The sequence below is a fragment of the Poecile atricapillus genome, chromosome 5 (assembly GCF_030490865.1).
Source record: "Poecile atricapillus isolate bPoeAtr1 chromosome 5, bPoeAtr1.hap1, whole genome shotgun sequence".
NCBI classification, from domain to species: Eukaryota; Metazoa; Chordata; class Aves; order Passeriformes; family Paridae; genus Poecile; species Poecile atricapillus.
In genome coordinates, this window is record NC_081253.1 from 32,845,357 (window position 1) to 32,871,813 (window position 26,457).

General features: G+C 46.2%; 1 protein-coding gene across 1 annotated transcript in view; it reads right to left on the bottom strand.

The window, feature by feature from the left end:
• Positions 1–26,457, bottom strand: part of SLX9 (SLX9 ribosome biogenesis factor) — a 39,012-nt gene that overhangs the window by 1,627 nt on the left and 10,928 nt on the right. Inside the window, exons 3-5 of the mRNA XM_058840476.1 lie at positions 6,032–6,100; positions 2,861–3,014; positions 382–450 (exon numbers count right to left, since the gene is read on the bottom strand). Coding sequence (XP_058696459.1) covers positions 382–450; positions 2,861–3,014; positions 6,032–6,100 — 292 coding nt within the window. The remainder of the gene's footprint in view (positions 1–381; positions 451–2,860; positions 3,015–6,031; positions 6,101–26,457) is intronic.

Sequence of the window (26,457 nt, forward strand, 5' to 3'; positions counted from 1 at the left end):
ACTGTTCAGCCTCAGTTTGAAGCTGACTGGCTCAAAACTGACAGAAATCCAGGAAAGAAGAAAGCAAACGCTGCCAGATCACAGAGCCTAGCCCCAGGAGACCTGTGCTGAGGGAAAACGAAGTTCTTGATGGCTATCCAACAGATAGAGAATAAGCAGTTGCCAGACTAAGTCCAGGAGTTACTTGGACCCATTTAAGTTCTCCACCCTTGTTGATATTCAAAAGCCATGTGGATGTGGGTCTTGAGCTACCAGTTCTAGGTGACCCTGCTTGAGCACGAGGGTTGGACCAGGTGAGCCCCAGGTGAGACTGGGTCCCTTCCAGTCTCACCCATTTCATGAGGCTCAGCAGGAACTGGACACTGACAACTGGGTACTTACAGGAGCTGATGTTTCTGAGCTTGTTTCATCAGACAGAAGTCTGCTGGTTCTGCCTTTGCTTTTATGTGGCTGTGGAGAGAAGAAACAAAACAAGTGAGTGTTAGAGCATTAATTTAGCAATGGCTGTGTAGATGGAAAGAGTCCAGGGATTCTGCTTCTGCCTTTCCAGAAAGGACAGGTAATTAATTGTCCTGCATGGAAATTGTCCTGAAAGGCAATTATTTCCACAGCCAGGCATTGGAGGGAAATGCAAACTCCTTCCACTCGAGGCTGACATAGCAGGAGGCACTACAGGAAAACCAGATCACTCAGTACCAGAACTGGTCATTAGCTGCCCGTGCCCAGATCACTTTCTGCTTATCACTGACCTCCAGGTCAAACCGATCCTGTTGCTCAGAGAAAAGATTCCATCAAACCTCCCCACCCCACATGTCACCTCTGTACAGCTCATGTTCCCTGCTGACACCACACAGCTCCAGCCTCTCCTGCCATCCCTTACAGGGAGCGCCGTGGATACTCAGCAAGAGCAGGGAGCTGCCAGCCCTGCTTTGGTTCCTGCAGTGGGATCACTGGGATATAATGCACTGTAATGGTGCACTATAATGTGCAGAAGAGGCACAGCAGAAGATACAGCTGCCACTTCTCTATGCATTCCTTTTTCCTGGGCAAAATGCAAGGAGACCAGAGGTAATACCATCCCTCATGATGCCTGATGCCAGGCAGCAGCAGAGATTTACCACTAAGCCCAGCAAGGGACACACGGGAAGCACAGAGATTGCTTTTGGGACTTGTGGTGCACAAGGGAAGTTGCTGGTAGAACTGAACATTAAGGAAAGGAGAAGAAATTTCCATTTTTCAGGATTACACAGATACGAAAGTCAACAGGAGAAAGAGGCTGGGAAAAGGCTCTGCCTCTGTGGGGTAGCTCCTCCCCAATTTGCCCTGAAGAGCCCCACCATACAGGACAAGGGGGAGAAAGAGGGCCTGCATCCCACCTCTCTGCTGGAGCAGGGATCAAGGAGTAATAATCCTGGTGCTGGGGACTACAACCATTCCCACCTGATCTGACACAAAGGTCAGGAAACAACAATTTCTCACCTGCTCATGTTAAAGTGACCTCCTCTTCCTATTTTCCTCTCTGGCATGCTACCCTCCATCCTCTTATTTTGCCTTTTTCCCCCCATTCTTTCTTTCTTTCTTCTTACTCCCCTCGCCTCACATTCCTTCACCTCACTCATCTCCATCACCTGTCATTATTCAATCAGTTTCTGCTCATTTTCCTCTCTTCATTTTTAACTGCTCAGCAAAGGAAAAACTTCTGGTCCTAGTTTGCCTAGAATGCTCACAGAAGCTCAGGAAAATCCTTTCTTAAGCTGGATGGCACCCCTTGGTCACCAGAGCAGGCAAATCTGCGTGTGCCACCAAGTCACCATGGCAGTCCCTTCAGAGGTGAGCAGCTCTGCAGAGGGTGACAAAGCCTAAGGGAAAGTTATTCTAGATTATATTCCCCACTGGATTTCCCCTCAAAACCACCAGCATGCTGCCTGTTCACTTGGACCCTGTTAGCAGCTCAGCTTCGTTACACTTCACTGCCTTCATTCATTATAAAACAGAATAAAAACCTCCCTGTAATGCACTTTTACCCTGCAGGAGATCAAATTCCTGGAGAATCTAATCTTTTATTAATACTGCTGACAAATCACCAGAGTATTACCCTTCCTTTCTGTAATGATTCAAATCCTATAAAGGCCTCCTCTGACTATTTCAAACACTTCTATGCAGACATGCAGGAAGCCAGAAGCCAGGAAGAAGAGCCTGTAGCTCCTTCTATGCCAGTACCAAGGGGGACCGATTTGGGGTTAGCAGGTCACAGGCAATGTAGGTGACATCAGCCCATGTCAAACTCCTACCTCCACTGTGCCAACTTGGACTTCTGAAAGGAGAGACTTTTGGGAAAGGTCTGGGATGGGGAGAGAGGGAGCTGGCAGTGCACAGGGAACAGCCAACTCAGCCATGCTCTTGGCCAAGGTCATACTACAAGACAATGAAGATTCTGGCCAGAGCACAAAGAGCAGGGCTCAAAGGGCTTGAATTGCCACGGGATAATGCCTGGATGAAGGTCTGGAAGGATGGAATATCAAGCTGCAATACCACAAGACAAGGTTATCAGGTGAGCTCAGCAGCATTACAGTGTGGACACCTACGTGCCACTCATCCAACTCCCAGGACATCTGGATGCTCCCAGCCTGTCTCATGCCAAGCCTCACCCAAGCAACATGGTTCCCCTCTCAGCTCTGGGTTCAGAAGACACATTTCATCTTTTTTTCTTGTGTCAAGTGAAGCATGAAAAGGGTTAAAATAGAGTTGTAAATGAGACCCTGTTCTCCTGACTGCTGCCTGTAGCTACAAGTTGAGCTGAAGGACACTTTACACCACAGGAAGAAGGGAAATATATAGCCCATCTCTAAATGGCACATACCTTTTGAGAGGCTTCCTTCCCCTCACACCTGTGGTCAGGTAAGAGAGGTCAGGCAGTGCTTCCATCAAGGGCTGCATGTCTCCCACCACAGGTGTTGCTTTCCGTTTCGCTTCAGCTTTTTGCTTTTGCTTGGCCATCTTGACACTTTCTATTTCTGCATCAGAAACAAGGCATTACTGGAAGAAGGGAAAGCACCTGCAGGAGATAACCCTTGAGCTAAGAAATGCATAAGTTGTTTTACCATTTACAACAGGCCAGAAGATTTAAACCTGAGAAAAAATAAAAAAGTGCAGCTGTGTCATTCCCTCCATTGATGTATTTGGTTGTAACTATATACATCCTTCTGACATTGCAACGGAAAGTGAAATTCCCAGACAGATTTTTGTCCGTTTCCATCCCTTACAGCGTCCATTGCTCACAGCAAAATGGCACAGGAGTCCTGGATGTGGCAAAAACCACACTGACCTTGCATGGAATTGGGAAATGAGGGGAAGGGACAACCCAAATACAGTCAACTCCACATCTGGCCTTAAACAGGCACAGTCCCCTCTCTGCACTGCTGTTGGGACTAAACAAGTGTCTCCTAGAGCAGGCAGAAAAGTTGGACTTAATGTCAGTTGTTTACTTAGTTTGAAGCGAGTCGAGGTTCCACCTCCATGACTCACTCTGGAGTGCAAGCAGTCAGATGTTGGATAAGCTGGACCCTTGGAAAAGCACTGCACCAAGTGGCAGATGCAGATGGCTTTTCTCTGTCTCCCACCAGCAGTTCTGACAAGGGTGTGGGCACAGAAAGCTCCATAAATGTTACATCTGTCTCCTTCTTTGCCTTAGGAGGTAGGCATTAAAACCCACAGGCTTCTGCCTCAGTCCTTGATGCTCCCTGATGTAGCAGTAAGTCCCACAGCTGCCCACACTTCTCAAAGCCAGCAGCTTCCAGGGTGAGCACCAGCAGAATATGTCCTTCAGGACAGCCCACAAAAGCCCAGCACTGCTACAAGCCTCCAGCTGAATTCCAAGATGCCCCACCTGACCCACAAGTCCCTTGGACAACTGCAAGGATGCACCTCAGTGCTGAGCTACAAACTCCTTGTGTGGATGTGACACTGAGCCAGAAGCCACGGCGCTGAGTTGGTGACACAGGGAGGACAACAACTCCCAAGGCATCACAGCCACAGAAGCCAGAAGTATTTTTGGTGGGAGCACAAAAGCAGACAGTCCCACTTACAGACCACAATCCTGGGTCTAATCCTGCTCCCACAGTCAGGGAAGCAGAACTCAAATTCAGTGGCTGACTCCTTTAATACCTTTGCCTTGCTTGTTTTCCAACTCAGCTGAGTCGAAGAGCAACAGTTTTTCATGAACTACAGTTCTGCTGTACATGGATGTTTGTGACAAATCAGGATTAGAAACACTTCTCCTCACAGCAATCCCTGCCAAGAACACAGCTTTCTGTTCTGCATTACTTCTTTTTTTGGTCTGGCTTTATGAAGCTGACTACTTCAGTGCTTTCATAAACAGTGTGTGCTCAAAATTTTCAGACACCTGATTCTGCGCAAACATCCCAAATTCTTTTCCTATGAAATCTTGTTCATCTGAGGAGCCACGCGATATATGTATTTTTAAATGTGCATACTTCTAATGTCTGAAGCATTACACAAGTTTTTTTTCCCCCTCTAGTCTCTCCTAAGATTACTTATTGGAATGGAAGAGAGTTTTGCATTTGCACTGATTTACACTGGGCTGATCTTTGGTTCCCAGGGTCTTGGCATCCAGTGTCACAAAACCAGCCCAGGGATAAGAAGAAACAACAAACTCAGATTTAGGAAAACAGATGTAGAGATAACTTCAGCAGTCAAAGCTGGGTTCTCTTTGGGGGCACAAAAAGCTCTTTCTCCACAAAGAACTGGCAGAGTTTTTAGGTACTTCTGCGCCCGTAAAGCACTTCTAGCAGTTCGTATCTCCTAAAATAGATAATCTGGCCTGGAGTTTACTGTCTTGGTGCACTCCTCAAAGCAAAGCCTCTGCATTTCACCTTAGTAATTTCAGAGCCAAGAGAAAGGGAAAGAGACCACAGCAGGGCCAAAATAGCACACATGATCTTGGGAAAGACTGATGCTACAAAGGCATCAGGAGGCCTGGATTAAGACCATGGAGGGATCCTGCTCCTGGGCTTTTCCAAAGCGGCTGACCTTGACTAGCACAGCCATCTACGTTTTGTGTCCAAGCAAGATGCCAAGGCATTCAGAAACTGTTGGCTGGTTGCTTGGGAGGAGGTTTCCTCCACATTCACGTGTGTTAAATTCATATCTTTTTATCTAAGAAGAGCCAGACACACCTTCAATACAACTGGTGAAATCAAAGGTTAATGAACTTGGGCTCAGAGCTCAGGCAGAGAGAGTGTTTGGTGTAGCAGAGAGCTGCATCCCTCTGCCCCACACAGTCTGTATCCAATTCTGTTGGGCAAGAAGGTGTTAGGAAAAAAGCCTGTCCCAAGAACAGCTTCAGGTGACACAAAGAATCCCACTGGGTAGGACAGTATAGTCCCCTACTGTGCTAAGACACTCAAAGCAAAAATAGGGAAGAGAAGCATTTCTACCATGGGCTGGGTTTGCTTAGTTCATATTTCACTGCCTCAAGAGAGGCCAGACTGTCTAGTAAAGGTGGGTTCACCGACCTGTAGCATGTAGGGAAGAGGAGTAACACAACCAGCGGTGTCCAGAGTTTTACTTACTGCGGGGGCATGACAGACCACTGTAGGGTCTCACCACAGAGGTTTGGGATTAGCTGGTGGCAGCATGGAGCTCAGCTCCAGCATGTCCTGCCATCCCCACAGCTCCTGGGTAAGGAGGAGGTCCACTAGACAGCTACTCACATCTGTACCAGAGTTTTAAAAGATAGAAAAATATGCTAAACTTATATGGGCACAGTGCCCTTCAGGGTTAACAAAGGGTTTATGCAGTCACATACATTACATATGGTGAAAAATCAAGAGTAGAACTGGGGCAAATGACTAAGTCTTGGTGCTGAACACTGAGAAACAATAACTGGAATTTTTATCCCAGTGCCAGGGAGGGATGAAGATTTCTGAGAAGTGTTCTTCCAGCACTGTCACCCAAACCCAGAGTACAGTCAGAACTAGGCTCTGTGATGCCATGTCACAGGAATACTCACTCTGCAGCCATCTTTCCTTCCTCAGCTTCATCTTCTCTTTCTTGGAAATAACTGGTTTTTCTTCCAAACCTGGAAGAGAAGAGACATGAAGATGGAGCCTGGCTCCTGCATAACAGATTCTGTTCAGCCCTTGCTGCTTTCGAACTTGCTGGCATGGTAGGCAGGCTGCAGGCAGATCCAGAGGCTACCCTGCACCCCAACTTTTAGCCATGCAAATCAAATCTGCTCTCTGTGAGTTAAAAAACAAGAAACAAGCCAGTAAATCAGATTATCAGCACAGGATCACAGAATGGTATGGATTGGAAAGGACCTCAAAGCTCATCCCATTTCCAAGCCCCTTGCTATGGGCAGGGACACCTTCCCCTAGACCAGTTTGTTCCAAGCCCTGTCCAACCAGGCCCTGAACACTTCCAGGGATGGGGCAGCCACAGCTTCCCTGGGCAACTTGTGCTAGGGCCTCACCACCCTCACAGAGAGAAAGTTCTGAAATATATCCAGGGCAGCCCTAGGGAGCAGCTGTTCGCCAGCAGCTTGTAAAAAAGACCAGTACCTACTATTTACCAAATTCAGTATTTGGAAAGCAGCTGTTGGGCACTGATAGCCAATGTAAGGTAAAATACCATCACAATTACTGGAGATCTGTTGCAAGTGCTATAAAATTCTATCTTATCTCATGTGTTTAAAACAAAATTGACTTTAGCCAACTTTTGTCCTGAAATGTGCTGGAAATACCAGAATTCCAATAGAGTAACAAGCTCCCCAAAGATCACGCCATTCACTTTAGCTTATTCTTAAGTCTGGGGAAGAAAAAGTACCCCTTTTCCTTCCTCCCCCAAAATAAAGAGAAAAGGAACTCAACAGAATTATGAAAACAACTCACTAAGGATAACTTCTCTGAAGCTACAGATCCTTTAGGATGACTTAAACAACAGCATGCCTTAGTAATTTCTTCAGAGCAGAAGAAACCTGCTGGGGCTAGGGAGACCTTTCCATAAAACCAACAATCACCACCATGTTTTGAGACAGGGAGAATGAAGCTGGAGCTTCCACAGTCTTGTTTCCCAGAAAAATAAATTCCCAAAAAGCACTTTCTAAAACCATGTTTGTTGTGGTATCAAAGCAGATGCTTTGATACAACAAATTGCATGGTCCAATAACCAACCCTGAGTTATGCCCACCCCCCATCACCCCTCATTTCTGTGGTTTCAGGGGAAAAAAGGACAAATTATAGTCAATTATCACATATGTATTACTATTATGGAATTGTTATCCCATCCCAATGATCTCCAGAAGGCTGCCTGCACAGGACACCACAGCTGCTCCAGCCTGCCCAGATTTTAGCCATGGCAGTGCTGGAAAGATCTGCCCCTCATCTGGAAACACACTTATGACTTCACTGGAAAAACATTGCCTGGCAGCATTTGTTAATGAAAATAAAAAGGCCCAATTCAGCCAGCTGGCAAACTCTAGTAATAACAGCAATTCAGGTTTGGGTTGGTGTTTCTTTTCCCCAAAACGGTAGTGGAATATTTAAGGAAACACAAAAGCTGTTTTCCTGGCAGGAACCCAACCTTGCTGCTGGCCAGGGGAAGGTGGCCACAGATATCCAGAGGGTGCCTGAGGGAAAGGAGCTGCATCCCTTCTCTGCCAGCAGCCAGTTCCTGCCCTTTTCCATCACTTGGTTCCCCAGACACTCCAATTTCCATATCCCAGCCTGCCCTCAGAAGGCTGTTCAGCTGCTTGAAGGTGCAAAGTTGTGCTTGGCAGCTTCCAGTTGTGATGTCAAGTGCCAAAACTGCTGGAAACCCGCTGGAGAACAGTGAAGGCGGAATTTAGCTAGTTAATTAACAGCACAGACTGTCCCCAAGGTAGCCTTTTATTTTTATTTAGCTTGCAAGCACCTCTGAGATCAAGCCAAACTGCAGCTCTGTCTTAATTATTTTCCTGTGAAATCAGAAGGGTTTGAATCCTCCTCTCCAGCCCATTCCACAGGTAATTTAACAACAATTTGCCTTTGGAACTCTATGCACGGTGGAAAGGTAAGCAAACCCCATTACATTAGCTAAGGAAAATTTCCACACTATAAGCTTGACAATTATTCATTTCAGTGAGAACATGTTTTTTTCTTTCTTCCCTCTGATCTGTGCAGTACAAGACATGCCAGATACAAACAGGTTAAAAAAAAACCACAATAGCTTTTTGCCACCTACATGAAGTGTTTGATACTACTCTTGGCAATCCTCAGGATCCTGCTTTCATGACAGAGAAGCAGATTTTTGAGGATGGCTTTCAGACATCTTGAGGGTTTTTTGGTAAAGGACTCAGACTAAAAATAAAAATTGAATATATATATATATATATATACACATATATATGACTATTCTTCATAAAGAACTCCTTAGACTAAATATACCTATAAATCCTACCTTAGAAATCCCCACTTTATCCTTTCTAGGCATCCAGAAAGAAGCTGGACTGAGTTAAAGCTGTAACACCACAGGCTTCCCTGCTCCAAGATCCCACTATTTAATTTTGGCTCTGCAACCAAGAGGGTTTGACAGTTCCAGGAAACTACACGACTTGGAGCATTTGGCCATGAGCAGAAATATTCAATAAACCTGTGCAATGCCACATGGACAGAGGAGCATCAGGCATTTGCTCCGCCCTGCAAAGCTCCACTTGGGCTATGAGACATTAAAAAACAACATGCAACGTTAATTATTATTCCAAAACCCCAATGATACATAACAGTAAAGCTGTTGCTGCTCAAAACATAGTATTCTGGCAAACTGAAATTAAATAACAACAGATGTTTTAATTTTAGCCTCAGTTGTGTAACAACAAGAATGAGCATATGCGTACAGCTGTGGGATGAGTTCATGAAGAAAGTCAGACTACATCCAAAAGCAGAATATTGGGTGTGGTTTGGAGTTGATTTTTAAAATTACATAGTGTCACTCTTAAGTTGTGCGCTACTCTTGTCCAGTCAAAGAGCCTGGGAAATGGTAAGGACAGTCTCCTGGGGCACACAACAGTGCTGTGACCTGGCAGCTGTCAGTGCACAACCCCCAAAGGTGCTCTTATTCCTCTAGGAACAGAGATGAGGGACAACACGGGCCAGGCAAAAAGCCAGCCAAGATGTCCTCTGGCAGAGAGGATGCTCCACAGCTCCCCGCCCTGATCCCACCGGCAGCTCCCAATCACTGACTCCAGCTCCACTGGTCCCAAAAGCAGTGATGCAGAAGGGTCACTAGTGTGACCAAGGCTTGGGGGAGGCAAGGACAGAGGCAGGGGGCTGTATCCAAGCCCTCTGTCCTCTGGCTGGTAGGGGAGCCCCCAGGGACAGCTTGGTACCTGTATGTGGCCACAGAAGATACGTTTGGGTTTACCCAGCCCAAGCCCCGCTGTACCCTGAGCAGGCTTGGGAACCAGTGCTGGAGGAAAAGGTTTCTCCATGGATACAGCATCTGCTTTTCACAACCTAAAACAAGCTACATTATTTTTGTTCACACTTAATAATTACACCAGCACGCAAGTGCTCCTTCTGCCCCAATATGCAAGGCATCCTACAAAAAGCAGGATCTGCATTCTCTGCCCCTTCAGATCCCCTAGTTATTTGAAGCAAAGCCTACTTCCAAGCCTGGCTTCCAGTGGAAACCCAGAGCAGCAGTGCAGCTCGTGTCCTCACGCCAAGGTCATGGCTCTGTCAGGCCTGGTAAACATCCCGAGGCTCCAAGCAGCCCCAGCAAGGGCACAAGGCCTCCCAGTGCAGCCGAGCTCAGACTGGGCTCACAGAAGCACACAAGTGATGTTCCATTAGAGGCAGGACCACATCCCCTCAGGAGGTGACCAGGAAGTCACAATCTGCACAGCAGGCTGTGAAAGGCCACTTCAGACACAAAGTCTGTGCTTCCATACGGTGTCTTAAACACTGCTGGCACACTCAGCCCCTTCCACAAGGTAAAAGCACCTCCTTCTCCTTTGCCCAAGGCCTTTTCCACTTCAGGTCCTCATCCTTCCCACCTGCACTTTCTCAGCAGCCCTCCCCAGAACAAAGGCTGCCCTTCAAAGGCTCAGTCACAGACAGGCACACAGAGGATGCTCAAGGTGGCCAAGTGTGTCACTGTTCCTGAAGCCACTTGTGCAGCTGAAGGTTATTTTTATAACCAAGGCTGAAAATGCCGCAGGGAACCCGGATTTCTGAGCCAAGCATGCCACAAGGACTGCAGAATGCTTTGTCTAATACAGGAGCTTGGTATTGCTATTTCAGACTCAGAGAATCAAAGAAATAGAATGGTTTGGGCTAAAAGGGAACTTGAAGAGTAACTCATTACAAACCCCTGCAGTGGGGAAAAAGGGAGGGGAGGGAGGGAAGGATATGTCTCAGTACTCCCTGATGTGGAAAACTTCAAAACCCACAAAACAAACACAGAAAGGCTCACCCATAGACAGGTGCCCTGGGAAACACACACCATGTCAGGGACTTTCAAAGACCAGGTGTGATCTCCTTCAAAAAACAGGGCTTTCCAGCTTTGGAAGAATGAGTCTGCTTACAAGAAAAGACATTTTAACCCCCCACATCCCTTTCCATGTACATGCAACAAGTGTGCATACATTTCTTCCAACAAAAGAGTTCTCCAAAAGTATCATAAATTACAAAGTGCAAATATTTTTATTTGTCAAGGAATGGCATGGCAAAAAAGTTGACTTTTTCCTTGCTATCTCTGGCATGTATTTGGTCTCTATACAGCCCCATAAACAATTTAAATACCCATGATCACAGTGAATTTAATGTTATGCCCAGCAGCTTTCAGCAAGCTCTGCTGCAGCTTCCAGCCTTCCAAAAGGTCACTCAGCCACAAGAGCAGCAGAGGCTACAGCATCAGTGCACCATCCCTGAAAGCATTCAAAAGGGGTGTGGATGTGGCACCTGGGGACATGGCTTAGGGGTACACCTGGCAGTGCAGGGGAATGGTGGGACTCAGTCTTACAGAACTCTTCTAACCTGAACAATTCTATGATTGTATGAATGGCAAAGCCTTATTGCAATCAAGCTGGTCCAAGGAGCTGCAGGTTGGCAGCAGCCTCAGATTTTCCACACTCAGCCAAGAAACCTGACCATTCCAATATCCTGCCTTAACACTGTGAGCAGAGAAACACCACCAGAGGCTTCTGAGGGCAACTTCACAGCCCCAGCCCCCTCAAGAGAGGAGAATCAACCACGATTTCATTGCTTCCACCACCCCATATACAAGCCCAAGAGTCACATCTCCAAGAAGTGCAGATGGTGGAGCTGAGGCCAAATGCTGCTTCAGGCAGCACCAGGGACACCTGGACCCTTCCTCACCCAGAGGAAACAACACTGACTGGCTCAAGATATTCCTGAAGAACAAAAGTTAGTGAGCTTGTGGCATTAAGCATTGCCATCCAGTTAAAGCAGCTTCCTCTGCTGCAATTCAGACACAGGGGAAGATACAGAAACACACACATATATACAAGGATATACATTCCTCAAGTTCAGACTCTCAGGGGAAAGCTTCCCTGGGAGCACAGGCAATCCTCACTTCCCCAAAGCCCAGCCTTCCTAAAGGTGCAGCACCCAGTCTGCAGCACAGTTTGGACGGTTGGCAAGATTCCCTTCACACAGGATAAAAATTTATATTTTAGCAACAGAGATACACACACCATATAGTTATTTGTGTGGATGTTGCAGTTTCAATAAAGGGTAGAGAGAAGAACAAAACACCATTTCTATAAAAGCTTGAACAGCAACAAACCTCTGGAATGAGATTTATTCTGAGACCAGGAGTAATTCATGTTTACCAAAGGGGAAATTCTGTCCTTAGGGTTTGCTAAAGGAGGCAGAATATTGAAACATTGGTATGTTTTTTGACAATGCCTTGGAGGTCTGCATTTGAAAGAGATTTTCCCCAAAATATCCTTTTCTTTCCTGCTAGTAAGATTATCTTTGACTATCCTGTCCTTTGAGAAGCTTTAAAAATCAGTAGTTCAGTATCTCTTCAGTATTACACAGTGAAAGATCTAGATCTGAAATAGTTACACTATTGAATTTTATCTGGTACTTCTAATTTATGCAAAAAGCAAGAACAGTCTACCTTAATTTTCTTGTCTTTTAACTGCATATTATCTAGTAGACAATTAAATTGGCATTCCCTGGGGAAGTTTTCCATCTCCAGCCACTAGTTCCTATAATCCTTCTCGTACTGTTTTTGTCACCTGGCATTTCTTTTACCTATGCCTTCATATATGCTCTTTCAGCACCTTAGTGGAGGCAGCTCTGCTATACTTGTTATTACATTCCCAGTGGATGGATTCAGTGGAGACACTGCATTTTATCATAGAATCACAGAATGGTTTGGGTAGGAAGGGCCCTTAAAGATCATCTAGCTCCAGCCACACCTGCCTCAGGCAGCATTTTATGCTGCATTTCCCCTCAAAGCCAAAGCAGTGGCCTGATGGGGTGCTGGGGAAAGGTGAAGAGAGCAGACAAAAATAGGGAAGAGAGAGAAACAAAATACGGATTTAAATATGCTCAGAGGGAAAAAAGCACAGAGGTACAGACTTCCAAGGCAAACAGACAAATATGTCACTGTCAGGTGCCACAGCTGCACAGGCAGCAGACCAGCTGCACACAGGAGGAGGTATGAGACATTACCTAGAACGATTTCTGGAGTTGTTTGCTGTTTCTCAGGGATTACAGCAAACACCTGAATCTGTTATGTGCAGAGCACCACCTTCCCCACCCACTCCTGCACGCAACACATTTCATAGATTCATGTGATTGTTTGTAAAAGTACCAAATTTTCCTAATTTTTTTGAGTCAGGTTTAGCATTCAAAGCCATCTTCCTGGGAAAAACAAGACATAGAGGGATTCAGACAGACTGTATAATCTGGAATAATTTCTTTAACTGAAATGAGAAATGACAGGCAATCAGACCGACCCTTACTCACTGTGCAACTTGGTGAAACAAGTGCCCACAGGAACCACTCCCTTAATCATCTGGATTAATCATCTGGACCTTTCCTCAGATGGAGATGGAAAAAGAGAGGCAGGAGGAATCCCAGGGCTCAGCCCTTCCATGCTGCTAAGCAAAGACAGTGCACACTTCACCTGGGAAGTGCTGGGGAGAGAAGCGAAACTAATAAAACAAATAAAACAAACCAGCATTGCAAGCCAGTCAAAGGAAGGGATTGTCCCACTCTGCTTTGCATGTTGTGGCCTCATCTCAAGTCCTGTGTGCAGTTTTGGGCACCACAATACAAAAAAAGACATCAAGCTGATAGAGAGCTTCCAAAGAGGGACCACAAGGATGGGAGAGGGTCTGGAGGGGAAGCCTTATGAGGAGTGGCTCAGGTCACCTTGCTCAGCCTGGCAAGACTGAGGGGAGGCTTCACTGAGGTCTTCAACATGCTCCTGAGGGCAAGCAGAGGGACAGACACCGATCTCTTCACTCTCATGACCAGTGACAGGACTCAAGGAAAGGGCTGGGAGCTGAGTCAGGGGAAGTTTAGGTTGGGTATCAGAAAAAGACCTCTAAGACCATCAAATCCAACCACTAACACACCAGTGCAGGTTCCACCATTAGGCCCTAAGCTCCACAAACACCTTCTGAACACTTCCAGGGATGTGACTCTACCACTGACCTGGGCAGCACTTTCCAATGCCTGACCACCCTTACAGTTAATAACTTTTCCCCAGCAGCCAATCTAAACCTCCCCTGGTGCAACATGAGGCCACATCCTCTGGTTCCTTGCTCCCTGGGAGCAGAGCCCAAGCCCCACCTGGCTGCACTCTCCTGTCAGGGAGTTGTAAAGCATGAGAAGGTCCCCCCAGAGCCTCCTTTTCTCCAGGCTGATCCCCCCCAGATCCCTCAGCTGCTCCTCATCAGGCTTTTGCTCCAGACCCTTCACCAGCTCCATCACCCTTCTCTGGACACGTGAAGAATCTCCCACCACACACGCTGAGGTCAGGCTAATGTTTTACACCAGCTGTGGCACAAGGGAAGCTGGCAGGGACTGTTTCAGGTTAATCACACAGCTCCTATTAAAAGCTGCCGTTGGCCAGAGGTTTTCAAAGATTTTTAATGGACAGAATCCAATGAACTGGTAGCAAGACTTAGCAGCAGAGAAACATTTTTTTCCACATTAAGCCATGCAGAAGACCACCAGGGAGCAAGGAGAACAAGGTGGATTTTTTTGCACTCTCTGTGATGTGAAGGCTTGGCAGAGAGACACATCTTCCAGCCAGTAGCTACCTAGCTCCTGAATCAGGCCAACCACTCACCTGACAGATAGTCTGAGTAAGGGAGGCACTGCCATTTCCCAGGAAGCCCCCAGAAGCAAGGTGTTAACTGGGATTATTCCAGCCTGGCTTCCAACACAAGTAAACACTAAGGTAGTGTAAGGCTCCTGAAAATTTATGATCAGCAGAGAACAACAAGCAGGAGCAGGCAAGAAACAACACCACCAGAAAACAGCAATGCCCAGACCACAATCAGTGAAGGGACTCAACCACGAAAAGGCAAAAGAGAAAGCAAACACCACTCCCAAAGTCCATCTACATCCTCTCTCCCAACACACACGCACTATGTCAGCCAGTACGTAACAAACATTACTGCAATGACATACCCTTACACATAATTAATATATTAACTCATTTGACTGCTGAATGCCCAGTAATCAATATTTAATTATATTTCCAGACAACAAAGCCAGCCAGAAACTGCATTGAGTAGACTCTGCAGATACGTAACTTCAGGGTAAAAACAAAACCATCACAAGATCAGCAATAAGTGGGAGTTACATACAGGAGCTTCAGCAGCACAGAAAGGAGAAAAAAGATCACATCACAAATGTCTCCACAGTGAAGGGGAGAGAATTGAGCCATGAAGGTCAAGAGAAGACTGTCAAAACTGGCTGAAATCAGTTTCAAATGACAGGAGCATAAGGACGAAGCTCTTGCAAAGAGAAAAGGGGAGAAGCGGGAAGAGCGAGGGAAGGGGCAGAAACAAGGATATTAAAGGGAGCCCACAGGACACCATTAAATGTTCAGTCTTCCAGTAGGAAGGTGTGGGGCTGCCACAGCAAAACCAAAGCCCATCTGGGTAGAAAGGGAGAAGGGTTGGCAGGAGGATCATTTCTGTTCCTATCCTGGTGACCTGAAGCACCCTCTCACTAAGCCCTCTCTTCTCCACAGGGCACACAAGGCACAGAGTGGACAGATCCTCTCGTTCCATCAGCTGAGAAGGAATAAGCACACAGGGGCACAGCAGAAGGCAGAGAAGAGCTGGGAGAGGAGAGAATTCCCCCCTACCATTACTTCCTCAGTGTCCAGTTTGCTAGAAGGGCATCAAGTACTTCACTCCAGCAACTTCCATTTGGGAAGCAATTGTGCTTATGGCAATCAGTGCTTTCCAGAAAAATCTGAACCTATGACTTTTCATCAAACATGACAGCTTACCTGAAAGTAACATCCTGATCATATTGATCTCTGCACCCCTCCATCTCCCATGGCAACAACTATTCCAACAGCAATGTAAACTTGGACTTGCCCAAAGTAGGAAAAGACTGCCTAAAATTTATTCCTGAAACCCTCTCTTCGTCACAAGTGTCAAGAAATACAAGTATACATTGAAAGCACATGTTCAAAACCATGAGAAATCCTAGAAAAACCTTTGAAGATCCACAAAAGTATTCTCCCCAGCTTACATTTTCCCTGTTTCTTCTTGGGAGACTTGTTAAATTAGCATTTAAAGGGTGTGCTGCAATCTAGACCTGAAGAAAGGATTTACTGGATGGCCCTGAATGCACCCTTCTAACACCACCAAGTAGCTATCTCAGGCTGCCTTTTCAGCAGAGAGGACACTGGTAGGAAGGACCATCCTGCCACCATAGTTCAGAGAGCTCCATAGCTCAAGGACAAGGAAGCTGAAATGTCACACTTCTGCTCCCCCCCCCACCTCCTCAAAAAAGTTCCATTAATCAGAAATACCGCTTTAGCATCTACAATCAAGCTGGAATTTCACCAAAACACGTATTTAAAAAAACACAAACATGTCAGACAGACAACAGTCAAAAAACCTGAGTGTATGTGAAGGCCCAAAGGCCTATGACCAAAATCCCCATCCCTCAGTCGTGGAAAGGAGGCCATAAGTAATGCCTCCCAAGGTTGGGGTGGGAGAGGCCTCTCTCCCTTAGACATCAGCAGCTTTACATTAATGTTTGTTCCCCTAGTGGTTTATCTGGTTGATGTTACCCAGTTTAGCCCCCACCCACCTTTTATGCACATCCCCCAGAATGTTCTCCTTCCCTTGTTCCCCCATTGGCCCCAGTTTGGTGCATTACTCCATCCCGTTATCCTACTGGTTCTCCTAGTTGGTTGCCCCACCTATACACCACCTTTCCCTATTCCCATTGGACCCTGACCCTCTGATCCACCCCCCTTTAACCATATATAATCCTGGACCCTCAGCCTATGTTTGTCTTCCATTCCTGGACCCCTTAGGTGTGTGGCCCCAATGAGCCCCATCAGAACTCCATACAGAAGACCCTTTCAATGGTTCCTGGCTCCTTTTGCTCTCTGTGGCTGCTGTGTGTGTGTGAAGCTGTGTTCCTGCCTACCCAAACGCCTCCACCTGGAGATGCTTTCAGAAGGTAGCGGCAATCACCATCCCCTCACTCGCTGCTGCAAGCGTATTCAGCCACACCTAAGGCAGGCAGCTCTCACCTTTGGCTGGGCCACACATCAGGGAAGGAGCCCCCACTTAATTTAATAAATTCTCTGTTCAGTAAATCAGCTCTCCTGGCAAACTGGCAGCCTCTTTCACCACATGCCCGTACAGGTAACATCTCCAGACCACTCCAAGGTCTCTGTATGCCAACACCCCGCCTACTGCTAAAGGGATTGCAGACATGCTCTCAAATTCTGCAGTGATGCTGGCAGGATGCTCAGGGGTGTTTTGGGGAGCAGGGAAGAGGTCTGCAAAGTGCTGACTTGCTCCAGGGAATACTGAATGCAATATTGGATTGCTTGGCTCTAATGGAACTAAAGAAAAAAAAAAATCAACTGTAATCGACTTCTATGTTAATGACTCAGAGCCAGGGCTGTTTCCCCTGGAAAGATCGACATGGAATGTGAAGCAGTTATCAATACCATGGACAGTATCAACACATGACATTTGGAAACTTGGCACAGAAACAACAGCAAGCAGGCTCCAAAGCAGCTCAGGGCGCTGGTAAATGAGAGCTTAGCCTTGGCTTAGCTTATCCCCCCCAGGCCTGCACACAATCCAAACTCTTCTGCACCCAGGTCAGCTTCCTGCTTCTTTAATGAGCTGAGCCAAACCAAGGGAGATGCACAGGAGCATAGGGAGCTCTGTGAGACAGCTGGACTGATCTTTTAAACTTCAGTCCCAAGGTCTAAAGTACCCATAATCTATTTTAGAGAGAAGTTAAAATTCATCAGTAGCAACATCTCTCTAGGCCAACTGTTGCCCCTCTATTCCAGCCTGACATGAATGAGCACACAAGCACTCCCAAATCCCCAGGACAGATTCACATGCAAGGACAGACGGAATGTCTGCAGAACCTCTCATGGCCGGAGGAACAGGGACACTCAGTGGATTTGGCACTGGTGGTACCTTACAGCTTTCTACTTGTGCAGTTCACTAGTTTGTTTTTTGTAACAGTTACAAAGCACTGGATGTTTTAAATACCCAGCTAAGCATTTTGAGGAAAGCGCTGCTCTACTCCCAAGGTTTTCCCTCCTGGCTGCTGTCAAAAGATGGGAGTGCCCAATTTGGATACTCTTTCTTGCTCTGACACAGCACACCAGCTCCTATGCCAAGCCTTGTGGGTGGGTGGGAATGATCTTGTCACAGTAAAAGATTCAGCAGTGAAGGCAACCAAGCCGCCAGAAACAAGAGAAACATGAAAATTATTGGGTGACCCCCAACCCCCACCTTCCAAACACAGTTCTCTCACACACAGGAACCATAGAGAAATATGTGTCTGACCATCAGAAGGAAGAAACAAATTCCCTGATCAAACATTCCAGCACCAATTCCTACTCTGATTGCAGCCTGGAAGCAAAAAACAGAAGCACCTCCAGAAATAGCTCAGGGGTCAACATCAAGCAGCAGGTTTTGACCTGCTTTAACACCAGCTCATCAACAGCCTGAAAAATCTTCCTTCCTCCCCTGTTTCACCTTCTCCTTTAGTAATTCTAGCTACAGATTTCTTAGCTGGGTTCTGCCTCTTCCCAAAGACCTATTTAGAATAACAGCCAGCCAAAATGCAGAGGCCACAGCTCCACTGGGGAAAAAGGCAACATGTGGCATGGGAGAAGGGAGATAACCAGAGGCAGGACTTGGCACGACACCACAACTTTGATTTTTTTGATTTCCCAGCCACACTCTGACATAGGACTCCAGAAGAGCCTCTGTTGTTAGACAGAAGGTAAAGGAGGGGAGCAGCTGGCAGAGGACTCCTACAGAGAAACCTGGATGTACGCTCTGAATGAAAAGCTTTTGAAGTGAATTCTGTGTCTCCCACATCTGTCTGTTAAACAGTTACAATGAACACTGCTACATCATATTTCCCTTCTCTTCCTCCCCACAGATTGAGTTACAGCTGTATAGTTTAGCCTGTCATGGCAGAAGTGCCTCCCCTCTCCTCCTAAGGTACCACAACTGTTCCAGGAATGAGCTGCCCACCCTGTCTACAGTCCTCCCTTACTTTCCTACTCACTCTTTAGGGGTACTGGGATGTCAACACCTCTGCCTCAAAACCCAGAAGGGAGATCTTGGTGGGCTAATCTTTTAAAATCTTAAAATTTTAAGATTAAGATTGTTGTGAAACTACACAACAAAATACTATCAGGGAGCTGGTGGTAAGAGGCTGTACAAGCCCACCAAGGATGCAGCAGCCTTCAGATGCATATAACAAGGAAGTGCCTGAACTGGCTCCTGGAAAGCTGCTGACATGAAAAAAATCAGGCAGAGATGTCTGGACACTGGACCTTCCCCCACAGGGGCCTCAGGAAAGATAAGAAAATACAGCAGATATGCTTAACATTTGGAGACACACATCTCTGTATCCTGCAAGTTACATGGCCCTACAAGTTACATGCTTTGTGTTTGCAAACAGCAGATTCCTAAATGGTCCCAAGCACATGACAGAGCATAGGATACACATAAAACCAGTGCTACTCCTCTGCCCTGTGTGGCCCAGAGCACATATCCAGAGAGAAGTATGTGCCTCTAAATTAGAGACACAAACATGACAGAAATGTCCCTTCAGATGCACACACGGGAATTGTACAAGGAATAAACAGATACAGCCTGAATTGTAGCATAAACAAACAAATAGAAGAAAACAGAATTAGAAGAGAAACCCAGGAGAAGACTCAATTCTCTGGTCTGCTTTATGAATAGGCATGAGGTGAGACAGCTTGGGAGAAGGCCACACGATCCAGGATTCTGCAGTGCGCAGAGACCAAGCTCCAGGAAGGCTCACGCTAGGAGCACAGACACATCCTCTGCTGGGACAAAGGGGCACAGAGAAAGCTCCAGCCTCCTCTAAGGAGCTCCCAGTGCCTGATCCTGGGCAAGACCAATGAGAAGTTAATAAAAGCCTTTCCCCACCTTATTTTCTTTTTGATGAGCTTTCAGTGGTGCCCTAGTTAATCCAATCAGCCCCTGACCTTTGCCTCTGCTTTCCAAACAGTAGCTCCGTCCTGGCCTCCAAACAGTGGCTTCCCAACCACTTGGGCTCGAGTTACCCCTTTCTGAGGGCAGCAGAGTCAGCATTTCTACTGCTTACCAAATTCTTGCCCTGTTTGCTTGCTGAACTGTAATCCCTCTTCTCCGGCCTAGTGCTAAGTAGCAAACATTTCCCATCTTGGCCATAGGCCTTACTCTCCAGACAAAATCTGCATATCCTATTTTGAAGCAAGAAACATGGAGCAGATGCGTGCTATCTGACAGAAAGGCATGTTACAATTCTGTACTTAACCTGAGATCGCACTGCCAGCTAAATTCCTGCCAATGCGCAGTAGGCAAATTTCTTTCCCTGCTCTTTTTTCCCCACCAATTATTTCCATGATGGATCTGAAGGACAGCAGGAAGCACAGGAAATAAGAAAGTACAGACAAATGACTGCAAAACAGACTGGGAAGATATACCAATTTTCTGGCTGTTACAAAAATGTTACAGGCAGAATAGACAAAAAAGCCCAAAGCTTAACTTGTACCCTGTAAGTATTTTAATCAGCTATTCTCAATTCCAGCACAACTGTATTAAAAGCATGTACAAGGTCAGATTTTTAACACTTTCATTCCAGTTTTTAAAATGCAACAAAAATACTGTAGGGGCAACTTTATGCTAAAATAGCCAAGGGGCAGAGTGACTGAATGAATGTATGTGGGACTGGGATCAGGGTGGGAACAAAAAATTCCACTTTGGCACTGCTTAGCTGTACCATTGGCAGCCCCTCTGCCCCACATCCAGTCATAGCTTCAGGAGACCCAAAAAAAGCCTCTGAAACTGGGCTGGAGGGAACACCCACTGGAGCACCTATGGGCAACCCCCTGGCCTTTCACCTTGTCCAGCTAGCCACAGGCAGAGCCTACACACCAACATCTCATAAAGCATTAACAGAAGGCACTTTGAGCACTTGAACAAGAATCCTGGTGTCCAGCTTTACCACCAGCAAACAGCACCACGGAGCTAAGAACATACCAGACCTGACCACAGCTTTGTGAAAGTAAAGAGTGCCTGCATGCAGTACCTCCAATGAATTTTTATTTTGGAAGATCTGCTTCAAATCCATGTGGGTACCAGACATTCAGAACAACGATGTGTAAGGGGAGCTGGAACTTAGCTGCCATTTTACTGAAGGATCTTTGCCCACCTTGAACCCAGCATCTTCTAGTTTGTTTTTTCCCCACTTATCTTACTGGAAGACACTGGAACAAGTTTAGTTCCTGGGGCAAGCCTACTTGATTAAACTTCATCAGCTTCTCTTTTCTCACAGTCATCTCTTCCAAGCAAAAGAGCTCTGATCAACTGAGTCATTACTCACTCATATTCCACACTTTTGGCATCAATGCCAAAAACCTGATCTGCAGATAAATGTGAGAGCTCAGGAAGGACAGCACTGACTGCAGACACTGCTGTGAGCTCCTATACCTCCTTTGAGGTGAAGCACATGTGCTTTTCCTGCCACTGTGCTACGGAAGCTCGGTGAACCTGGCATCATGTTCACAGCCACAAGGACCTGGGCAATGCCTACGCCCCAGCAGTAAGAAAAGCAGAAGGAGAGTTTCTAGAGACATTTCCTGACTGCTCCAATCAATTCTTTTTATGAAGTAATTACTCTCAACCTTACTCAGAGCTTTAGGACCATGGCAAAATTTCCACGGTGTTATTTTAAGTGTTGATTAATTCTCCTCTCCTGGCACTCCTCCTTGGATTCTTTAACATGTCTGGTCTCAGGCTCCCTGTGGTATCAGTTAGTTTCCCCACTCACAACACTCCATGCATTGACAGTGAAATGAAAAGAGTAATCACATGCCAAAGCTTGCCCTTGATTTTTAAGTCAGAGTGGCAGATTAGCGTAGTGCAGTCCCCCTCCCCACACTGCCCTATCTATTGCACAACCATACGTCAAGGAGTTAATCCCACCATCTGCAGCTGTCAGAGCTCCTACACTCCAGGAAACCCACACACCTGCAGCTTGGGAGCACTGAGGAAACACTAAGTCCAGCCACATCATCTACCACTGAGCAGCCACATATTAAATGTAATCATACTCATTTCTTTTACCTGACAGTCTGTTTAGGCAATATATACAAAGTAATTTTAGATTTAGACATAGAAAAGAGCACCACAACTCAGCCTGTATAACACCAGGAGACTTTCATTATTTACCTAATTTAAGAATTATTAGCTCGATCGGGTCACATTCTGATAATCAGTTCAAACACCACTTGCATCATAAGTGGCTTTATAAACTGCTGCACACACAGAGGACTAAAACACTAACATAAAGTAAGGAGGGTGAGAATACCCAGGAAAGCTTGCCCAAAAATTGTGACAGGCATATATTTGATCTCCAGCCCCCAGCTCAGCTGGGCAACAGCTGACATGCAGGATTGGCAATGCAGAACACCTCCCATTCTCCCCCCTTTTTAGGGGCACATATAGCAGATTTCAAAATTGGGAAGTATTTGAAGAATGGAGCTGGAAAAATAACTGCCTGAAGTAGTACAAGGCATAAAATCCTTGCTCTTCTGGTCTGTGATTGGGGTGGGGATGGAACTTGAGCCCACTCTCAGCATATATTGCAGCTTAGCATCTGCTGAACCCAGGCACCCCCTCCTGCCTCACATGAGCACACAGCCTTCCCTGCTCAAAGGGCTTATGTCTAGACCAGAAACAAGATGCCTTTTTTACCACATCACTGACAGCTGAGTACCATCGATAAGTAACTGTTTCACCACAAGGTCAAGACTGAAGCTGCCAAGCAGAAGCCCCGAAAGGACAGATCAAGGTGATCCTGTGTCTCCATGAAGCCTCTGTGTGATCATAATGACACTTCAACCTTGAAAAGGTTTTACTAGCTCTAGCATTCAAACAAGACACAGTGAACTATCAGTTTTGGTGGGTTTTTTTTCACAGTGGTGATGTTGATTAAACAGTTCAACAAGCCTAGCCCATGAAAACACTCATTCCAGGTGGTGCCCAAGCATGTCAAGTCTCCTTCCTTCCTCCTGCGAGCACAGACTGCCCTGTAAGTGGAACTGGTCCAAACACTGCTTCACCATCTCTTCCAGCTGCCACTGCCACTTCTGGTGGCTGCTTTCGTGCTGTCTCAACTGCTCTTCCACTTCAGCTGACAATGCAGAGCTCCCAAAAGCCCTGAGGCACCAACAGGATCACCAGTTCTGTCATCTTACACAACACAGACACACAGCATCCTCCCCCCTGGACAGACCTACATCCACACCCCGCTCCAGCCCCTCTTCTGGCTCCAGGGACACAGGGCACCATCCCACTACCAAGCCCCTGAACAGACCCCACCATCACCTCACTCCAGACCCCCACAGCATTCTTCATCGCCTGACAAAGCTAGGCTTGCCCCCTGTCAGGGAGCTCTTTGTGTGGTCCACAGCGATTCTCACACAAGACTTGTTTTTCAAAAAAGGTCTTAGAGCAAGAGCAAGCCCCTCTACTCCAATATACCCATTTGACTCACTTAAATGCAGAAGAAATCTTCTTTAAAAGGAAAATCAAGGTCTGGGCCCCTCTAGAAGAGTTAGAAACTGTTTTGATGTTTTGGTTTTTTTCTCCATCCCATCACCTCTTCACCTTTACTTTATTTCAACCCTGCAGGTCAGCATACGTTACCCATCTTGGAATGATATTTTCCTGGCAGAATCTATTTTAAAAGCAAGCGAAATTTTAAAAAAATGATAGGGCTCTGCCACTTTGTACTTGATGCTCTCGCCTGCCAGCAGCACAGGCAGACAACAAAGTCTAATCTACACTGTCTGCACTAGCATGAACGGGTCCAGCCCCATCCACCCCACACAGAGATGAGATCAGCAGCTGCCAGCACAGAGCTGTGGCAAGAACACCCATGATGTTAGAAGAAATAACAGGGGATGGCAAAGGAACAAACTACCATGAGTAGGTGCTTCTCTGACACTCCTTGTCAGCTTTCAAAGCTGCCAGGCATTTGGCATTGCCTTGATCTTCTCAGGTCTGGGACTGCAGCAGCAAACCTTGAGACTGGCCATCCATCCCCTCACCTCTCATTCAGTATCCTTACACTTACAGGGCAACAAGGACTGGCATCCTTCCTGTGAAGAAAGTGCTCCCTGAACAAAAAAGCTACACTCCCCTTACCAAGTAGTATCTGCAATACTTAGGCTCACCACACCCAAAAAAAAAAAACAAAACAACACCTACTGAGAACTCCTGTATCCCCAACAAAATACCATGCTAGTTCCCAGGAGAGACTTTCATTACACAAGGGAAGCCAGCAATCTTCCCACATTGCACAGAAGATGCTGGCAGGAAGAATGTTTCTCTGCACGAAGAAGGCTGTGGCATGAGCACCGTGCCTGCTAATTTCCTAATATGGATCACAGTCCAATGGATTTAAATCCACACGCCTACAGACTCATCATGTTTCTCACTTGGTGTAAGACTCAGTTTAATCTTTTTACCCCGCTGACAGGATATTAATTTTACCTAATGGCTCAAGAGCTGCCAAGAACTATGAGCCATTGTTCACATTTTTATGGCTTTGTTCAGTTTTCCTTCCCTGATGAGGAGCTCCCCATTAATGCTGACTTTGCTGAGGTGTCGCAGCATTACGTGAAGAAATGCCAGCTACATGGTGGATCCCAAACCAGGAGTGCAAAGCACAATCTGGACTTCTCCAGGAGGCAGGACTGATCCAAGCCACCGTGCCAGGATCAACATTTGCTAGTATCAAGAACGTTGTTCCATTTCAGCAGCTTGTGGGTTTGGATATTGCCACTCTAAAATAATTTAGGGCAGAAAGCAGCAGCCAAGTATTATGCTGCTTTGGTAGAGCCCCCATGAATGTGAGGAATACAAGGCACTCACAAACCCCTGAGGGACCTGTCCCTTTGGGTGGACACATGCACCTTTAGGTAGAGGACAGGCAGATAAAGAAGCCTGCAGGATGTCAAAATACACACAACACATTGTGGGTAAGAGAGAAAGGTGTCATGTCTCCTCCTGCCAACCCTCCCACCTGCTCCACCACATCAGGCCACAGAGCAAAGATTACTTCATGAAGCTTTACTTCCACTGAGAACCTTCCAAAATCAGTCAGCTGTTGGAAATCAATGGCTGATGCTGCTAAACTTAAAAAAACCCAAAAAATTTCCTGCTATTCCAGCTGTCTTGAACCAGCTTAACTCTTCCAAAAGACAACAGCATGCAAAACATTGCCAGTAAGGTGTGCATGGGAGATGTTCACTCCTAGCTAGGACTCCTACCCTGCTCTTTCAGAAGCCTGAAACATGCTGGCTACAAAGTCAGTGCTACAGCCACCTCCCATGAATGTTACATAATAAATAATGCATTTTAATATTGTGATGCTGGACTCCAAATCCCAGCCTCACTTAGCCTTTAAAGACAGTGCCATAATTATTTATAGTATTTACATTCCAGAGGATGGTGGGCTGTGTACTATCAGATCTCATTTAAAGATTACTTTTGGATAAAGCAAGACTGGTTCTTTAACATTTTCTTCAAGCAGAAAAAGGTGGCAGCATCAGCTGGAGTGCAGCAAACAAATCCAAAGATGCATATGGACATATAGGTCAAATAAGAATTACGCTGAGCAAAAACCAAGTTAGCTGTGAAATATTCTTTTGGCTGTTTTTCTACATACTGTGCTAACCATTTGTGGTTTAATCTTAATGAAGCTCTCTCATATGAGCCTGCAACCCCCCTAAGCTTCAAAGAGGCAAGTTTTACTATAAATACTCATATTTCTTTATACAGGCTAAGGTTTTCATATGAGCATTGCTGCTTTGTACACTTAATGCACCAGGAAAAACTGACGGAGGAACTGGAAAATTTTGTTCTATGCCCTGCAGAGATGAAAAATATTCAAAAATATAGACCTGACCTAGAAAAAGGAAGAGTTATTCTGCTGCCCTCTAATGAGCACATCTAACATCTGAAAAAGAACAGTCTCAAAAGAGATCTGTTCTGCTCTGCCACAGGTACATCCTCTTGTGCTATAAAGCTGTCAGCAATGCAGACACAGCTGGAGCAGCACCTCCTACACAGCAAAGACAGGCAGAAGAAACACCTAGATAGGCCCAAGATCTGTTCTGTACTTCCCTGAATTCAGACTGGAGTATATGGCTGGGTCCTGTTCTGTTCCCTTTCTTTGTCTGAATAGAGGGAGGGGAGCGGTTCCCAATTCTGACGCTCAGGATGCAAGGGCCACAATGATGTTACAGGTATACAAGTACCACAGACATGTGGAAGAATTACTTGCTTCAACACCTGTGAGCCTCAATTAAAAGCAAAGGAATTCAGTTCTCATGCAAGGGTGTCTCTGCACCTGCACAATGCTCAGAAAACATTCAGTTGAAAAACACAGGAAGGCAGAGGAACCACCATGGAGAAAGTTCCACCTAGTACTGAGTTTTATCTCAGTTTTTACTGAGCTATTGTGTGCCGACCTTGGCCAGCTGCCCATCCAGCTGCTCCCTCCCTCCTCAAAAGAACAGGGGAGAAAAATAAGGTGAAAAGTTTGTGGGCTGAGGTAAACAACAGGGAGATCACTCAGCAATTACCATCACAGGCAGAACAGACTCAGGAAAAATTAATGTAATGTATTGCCAATT